Source organism: Sinocyclocheilus grahami, unplaced genomic scaffold (genome assembly GCF_001515645.1).
Source record: "Sinocyclocheilus grahami isolate Dianchi unplaced genomic scaffold, SAMN03320097.WGS_v1.1 scaffold77.1, whole genome shotgun sequence".
In the NCBI taxonomy this organism is placed as follows: Eukaryota; Metazoa; Chordata; class Actinopteri; order Cypriniformes; family Cyprinidae; genus Sinocyclocheilus; species Sinocyclocheilus grahami.
In genome coordinates this window covers 1,418,080-1,425,327 of record NW_015505256.1, presented here as the reverse complement: position 1 = coordinate 1,425,327, position 7,248 = coordinate 1,418,080, and the positions used below count along the sequence as shown (strand labels likewise).

Sequence of the window (7,248 nt, the reverse complement as noted above, 5' to 3'; positions counted from 1 at the left end):
TGACCTCTGTCATTGCCAACAAAGTGTATATAACAAAGTATTGAGATGAAATTTTGTTATTGACCAAATACTTATTTTCCACCATAATTTGCAAATAAATTCTTTAAAAATCCTACAATGTGATTTTCTGGATTTTTTTTTTCTCATTTTGTCTCTCATAGTTGAGGTATACCTATGATGAAAATTACAGGCCTCTCTCATCTTTTTAAGTGGGAGAACTTGCACAATTGGTGGCTGACTAAATACTTTTTTTCCTCACTGTACTTCTAACTCATCCCTTTTCTTAAAAAATGGTTTAAAGGCTCAATTGTGAGGTTTTATTTTGTTTTTGTGAAAACCTGTATCTCAGCTGTAAATAAATTGCTATTTTGTGGTCAACAACATGAAAGAAAGCCATTACAACATGAAAAATGTAGAAACATTGGACACAACTATGGGGCACCATTGTGCAGCAGCAAGCATCATAACGAAAAAAGGAACCTCAAGTTTGATCTAGGTAAATGAGGGCAAATGTATATGGCCCCTTTCCTATATTTTGCCTGGGGCCCCCAAATCACTAAATCCACCCCTGGCCATAGGCACAAGGCCGCAGGCCGAGTTCCATAGGTAATCACTATAGGTAATCTATTTATTTAACAACTCTTTTTTTTTTCCTTGCACACAACTATTGTATGTCTTTACAAAGACTTCGAATAAGTCTTTGTAATATATGACCCTGGACCACAAAACCAGTCATAAGGGTCAATTTTTTTAAATTGAGATTTATACATAATCTGAAAGCTGAATAAATAAGCTTTCCATTGATGTATGGTTTGTTAGGAGAGGACAATATTCTGGAATCTGCGGGTGCAAAAAAATCTAAATACTGAGAAAACCACCTTTTAAAGTTGTCCAAATTAAGTTTTAGCAATGCATATTACTAATCAAAAATTAAGTTTTGATATATTTACGGCAGGAAATTGACTAAATATCTTCATGGAACATGATCTTTACTTAATATCCTAATGGTTTTTGGCATAAAAGAAAATTTATAATTTTGACCCATACAATGATTTTTTGGCTATTGCTAAAAATATACCCCAGCGATTTAAGACTGATTTTGTGGTCCAGGGTCACCTATTGGAATATAGTGCCTGAGTCACATGGACCACTTTTACGGTTCTCTTGGAATTGTATGGAGAAAAGAAGGACATGTTTCTTTTGTGTTTCATGGAAGAAAACATTTATACAAGTTTGGAAGAACATGAGGGAGACTGAATGATCGATTTTTATTTTTGACTGAACTATGCCTTTAAAGAGATCTCATTTGTTATATATGTTACGGGTGAGGGCGTGTTTTTATTTTGTGTGTTTGTGGACATTATCTGTCTCCATTTGACTCCATTGACATTCTTCAGGCTGTGTTTGTTTGTGTGTATGTATCTTCCTCAGACTGCTGAGTTTTTTCCACTCTTCTCCTTTCATATGTTCTGCTGGAGACAAGGTTGTTTTCTCATGTCTCTGGTCATAAAACTCAAAATCTGCTTCTTAAAGCTTTACAGTCTGAGCTCCACTTCAGCATTCACAAAAGTTCCCCTCACAAAACTAGTTTATTTTTCCAGAATCCATCTGGTCACTCTCAGTGGTGTTTTGTATGGATGAATCCAGTCATCCTGCTGGTTAGAAGCCTATTGACTCTGAAATACGATAAAAACAGGCAGCCATTGTTGAGCCCGTTCACACTGCGTGTCTGTAACAGTGTGAGTTAACCCATGCTGTTTCTCTTCCTCCACAACAGGGACGTGATTCAAAAAGATGAAGGACTTGTGGGTATAACCAGGGGTTAAAGCTGGATCTAATGATCTGAAATGATGTTCCATCATCTTTGATTTAGAAAAGAAACAAAATATTGTCAGTTTGTTCGTCACTCTGGTTCCCGTGTGATTCAGTCCAGCTTGGGTTTGATCCATTCCTTTTCCATTTAGTGAAACAGCAGATACTATACTGACATTTTATTTTAGTTAATTTTTTTATTTTAGAGTGTGAGTCCAGTAATCATCTTGATTTTTAATTAAGTTGTAGATAAAAAAACTTGTTGAATTATGGCAGTCTGACTGAAAAATGAAAATTGTCAACATTTATTCACCTACTTTATTTCTTCTGCGAAACACAGAAGGTGAAGAATGTTTCAACTATCGAGTTCAAATCAACACTGTAGGGACAAAAAACTGAGTCATTTTTCAGTATCTTCTTTTGTGTTCCACAGAGTCATACAGGTTTAACCACTGGATTGATCTGATGGAATGTGGAGAGTAAAAATACAGGAGTAAATGTGGTGTAAATTCAGAATAGCAATAGAGTTACTCAGTTCACCTTCAAAATCTATTTGTCCTCAGTTGAAAGGACATTCTTGAGATGTTGTGAAGCACATGTACATGTGGTTTTGCAGGTCTGTTTGACCACAGATCAAATACACACAGTCTTTCATCAGTCTTTAAACCTGGTTAATCGATTGTGTTTGAACAGTCCTGTTTACTAGGTGCTTCTGTTGAAGTGTTCTGCTGCAGCAGGTCTAATTGGTCTGCCGTGGATTCTTATGAAGTACTTAACATGCAGGTCTATTTAAACATTATTGATCAGCAAAGTGTCAACAAAGCCAAGTGTGAGGAGAAAAGTACTCTTGCTCTGCTTTGGAGTGGCACTGGTAATCAGCTCTATATCAATATATTAAATAATAATACTTGATATTAGCACAGGCAAACCATTTACACATGCAGTGGAGAATGAGGATTTTCATATCATGTTGCCTAGTAACTCATATGGAAAAGGCTAAATACAGCTGAATGGATGCTGCCCTCATTAACAGGATTCTTGGCTTCCACTTCTCTGCCGAAGATACTTTAGATTGACACTGAATGTTATCAACATCTAACTGTCAATCATCTCAAGGCTATCATAGTTACTACAGTATAAAGATGCTGTATATGTGAGTAGAAATGTACAGTCTTGTGATTATGATGTGCTTACTGTACATGTCTGTATAAGGAACCGATTTAAATTATAATTACGCTATATATAATCACAGATGAGTTTTTTTTAAGTATATTTCAGATTCATTCCTACAGTTGCATTATTATTTTAGCTTTTTTTTTTTACAAATTGCTTTTTTCTTTTTTGATCACAATTTTTTTTTCAATATATTTCAGCCTGAACAGCCAGAAAGTGTACATACTTTATTTGTATTTGTATTTTAAATTTTTTTATTTAATTCTTTTTGTGCTGTTATGGAAGATAAGATAAGATAAGATAAGATATGCCGTAAGACCTTCGTTCATCTTCGGAACACAAATTAAGATATTATTTTAATATTATCTTAATTTTATTAAATATTATCTTAATATTAAATAATATTTGATATTATTTAATATTATTATAATATTTTAATAAGTGAATATGCGTAGATAGCAACGCAACTGTAATGTTCCCAGGTCCAGAAACGTAGTAAGGACATCGGTAAAACAGTCCATGTGGCATCAGTGGCTCAACTTCAGTTTTGTGAAGCTATTAGAATTCTTTTTGAGCGCAAAGAAAACAAAAATAACAATTTTTTCAACAATTCTTCTCCCCCGAGTTACGTCTTCCGCCATTTTAGAGAGTATCACAATGCATAGGCACGCTTTCCCCTAAGCGTAAACAACGCTGATTATGCAGATTACGTTCATGCGCGCGCTTTCTCCCCCGAACGTAAACAATGCTGATTACGTCGATTACGCTCTTGGGTGCTCTTCAAAATGGCGGAAGATGTAACTAGGGGGAGAAGAATTGTTAAATAAATTGTTATTTTTGTTTTCTTTGTGCTCAAAAAGTATTCTCTAAGTATTTTCAAAGTAAAGTATTTTCGTTTCTTTATTTGATTGTTGTGAGTATTTGCAGCGCGTTTCTGTTTTTGCAGCGCTCTTCTTTATTTGGTTGTGTTGTCAGCATTTGCAGCGTGTTTCTGTTTTTGCAGCGCGTTTCTTTATTTGGTTGTGTTGTGAGAATTTGCAGCGCATTTCTTTGTGTTGTCAGCATTTGCAGCGCATTTCTTTGTTTGGTTGTGTTGTGAGCATTTGCAGCGCGTTTCTTTATTTGGTTGTGTTGTGAGAATTTGCAGCGCATTTCTTTGTGTTGTCAGCATTTGCAGCGCATTTCTTTGTTTGGTTGTGTTGTGAGCATTTGCAGCGCGTTTCTTTATTTGGTTGTGTTGTGAGAATTTGCAGCGCATTTCTTTGTGTTGTCAGCATTTGCAGCGCATTTCTTTGTTTGGTTGTGTTGTGAGCATTTGCAGCGCGTTTCTTTATTTGGTTGTGTTGTGAGAATTTGCAGCGCATTTCTTTGTGTTGTCAGCATTTGCAGCGCATTTCTTTGTTTGGTTGTGTTGTGAGCATTTGCAGCGCGTTTCTTTATTTGGTTGTGTTGTGAGAATTTGCAGCGCATTTCTTTGTGTTGTCAGCATTTGCAGCGCATTTCTTTGTTTGGTTGTGTTGTGAGCATTTGCAGCGCGTTTCTTTATTTGTTTGTGTTGTGAGCATTTGCAGCGTGTTTTTGTATTTGATTGTGTTGCGAGTATTTGCAGCACATGTGCTGTCAAACTGATGAAGATGTTTTCTTAATTTGCTGGTGCTTTTTCTATTTGCATGTGTTTTCTGAAGTTGCAGCGCGTTGAGCTCTCTCGGCCACCGTACCTTCTGATCAATAACAGAAATTAACCTTCCCATTATGAGGCGATATTTGACTCCTTAAAGTGATTTGCCAGGGCATTTTTTTACCATTGTAATGTAATTTTTTTTCCTAACTTTATTAAATGTGTCATCTTTATAAACTTTATAAACTTATCAAACATTTTAATTAAACAATAAATTCAACTAAAATAATTTCAAACTCCCTTTATAATCATTAAAAAGCTGTCACTCGTCTTAGTTCATCATGATCTCTCAAACTTCTATTATAATTCATGAATCTCTCTACACTGCACACTGAATCTATTATTCACATCGTGTCTACACTTTGTTTGTTATAATGAGAGGGTCTGAGCTTGAATGACTCAGCACTGAACAAAATCTGCAGTCTGCCTTCGTGATCTGTTCTGTGAGGAGCAGGACACGCACCGATACAGAAGCATTTCCATTGGCTGCAGTGTGCATGTATTATGGCCAATCACAAAAAACGGCATTGCACGGCAAACCATAGACACAAATATCACGCTACAAGTTTTAACATATTGCACTTTGTTTATGTGCAGAACTGTGATTGCTTACGTAGGCTATTAAATAAGAAAAAAATATAGAAATCACTTTCATTTCCAAAAGAACCTAAGCAGTTGGAAGTGGAACGCTGCCCCCCCTTGAAATTCACTCCCCGGACTGTGTGTTTATATATACATATATAAACACACACACACACACACACACACATATTTTTTTTTATTTTTTTATTTGTAATATTATTACAAATATGTTTTTCAGTACATTTCAGTTGCATCAATACAGTTGTATTATTATTCTCACATTATTATCCATGCTTTGTGGGGTTTTTATATGAAAGTTTTTTGTGATTATGATGTGCTTACTATGCAGGTACATATTTGTGTAAGGAAAATATCTACATTTAAATGATTTTCTAATATGTCTGCTAAATGTGTGTTTGACAGGTTTCTGGATGGCAAGATTCTGGACATCAATAAAGAGTTCCAGCCGTACCTGGGCGAGGGCGGGCGGATTCTGGAGATCCGTTCTCCTGACATCGTGGCGAGTGTGAAGAAGGCTGCGCAGGCTGTGGGCTACACAGAGGGGGCTCTGCTGGCACTGGCCATCATCATCATTCTGTGCTGCATCCCAGCTATTCTCATCGTCATGGTGACGTACAAACAGTGAGTAGAATTTTTGTCAGTCCCCAATGATAATCATCCTCATAAGTTGCATATTTCAGCTTTCAGCTCAACTAAATAGGGTTCCGCGGGTCCTTAAAAGTCTTTTAAAAATGTAGTTGTATCAAATTTAAGGCCATAAAAAGTCTTAAATTGTACAAGACTTAATTATGTCTTAATTTTGACTTCAAGAGGTCTTAAATTTGGGAATGGAAAGACAAGAATTGCGATATGGCTTAATGTGACTATTAAACTTCAAAAGAATGTGATCTAATTAAATAAACATGAGCGCTGCACAATTCAAAGTCAGGTGCTGCTCTGCTTTGTGGACTGCTGTTACCAGGGAAAACGCTATATTTCTGCCATACCAAAAACGCCACCTACTGACAGAGAAAGAATGTGCTTTTTTAGTAAGCCCTTCTGCTGTTTTTGTTCTGACCTCTGCGAAAATCAACCAATGTTTTTATGCTGCACACACACAGAGTTGTAAATGTTAACTGGTGAATCAATAAGAAGAAATCTAAACAATTAAGCCAGTAAAACATAGTTATATAATATATTATAATATAATAATTGATTGATAATATTTTTAATGAATATAATAATTGATACTTTTGACTACTTTTGAATCCATTTTCTTAAAAAACGGTTTAAAGGCTGAAATGTGAACTTTAACATTTTATAATACTTTTTGTTTTTGTGAAAACCTGTATCTGAACTGTAAATCATGCTTTTTACAGTCATTTTACAGTTAATATACTACCATAGACATTGCTCTACCTCGCTCATATGGTATTAATTTTATTTGTGCAGGTCTTAAAAAAGTCTTTAAAAGTCTTAATTTGAGCTTATAAATCCTGCAGATACCCTGAATAATAATAATAAAAAAAAAAATTCTTGATTTATTTGCTTTTTTCAAGGTGTAAAAAAGCACACAAAAATGTAGACCATTTTTCTGTATTTTTCTTCATTTTTACTTAATTTTTCTTCATGACTTTAGTAAATGGGATTTGTTAAATCACATCCCCAGTATGTAACTGTACGTCATTTATATTCATAAATGGGAAAAATGTCACAAACAAAACCGTGAACAGTTTTTCGTCATTTTACATCTCGTTTCAACAGCTGCTTTTTTAAGTGCATCTAAGACTATTTGTCCAGCAAACATGAATTAAGTTGGCAGTTGAAAGATAACGTCTCGGTTACGTATGTAACCCTCGTTCCCTGAAGGAGGGAACGGAGACGTCACGTCGGAGGACCTACGAATTGGGATCTCGCTTAGAGGGACCAATCTACTTCGAGTGTAAACTAAACGAGCCAATGCACATTGACATGCGATTATTGCATCCAGCTGCTGCTGATCC

At 35.5% G+C, this 7,248-nt stretch overlaps 1 protein-coding gene across 1 annotated transcript in view; it reads left to right on the top strand.

The window, feature by feature from the left end:
• Window positions 1–7,248, top strand: part of pcdh15a (protocadherin-related 15a) — a 234,406-nt gene that overhangs the window by 216,017 nt on the left and 11,141 nt on the right. Inside the window, exon 31 of the mRNA XM_016273291.1 lies at window positions 5,669–5,887. Within this exon, the coding sequence (XP_016128777.1) occupies window positions 5,669–5,887 (219 nt within the window). The remainder of the gene's footprint in view (window positions 1–5,668; window positions 5,888–7,248) is intronic.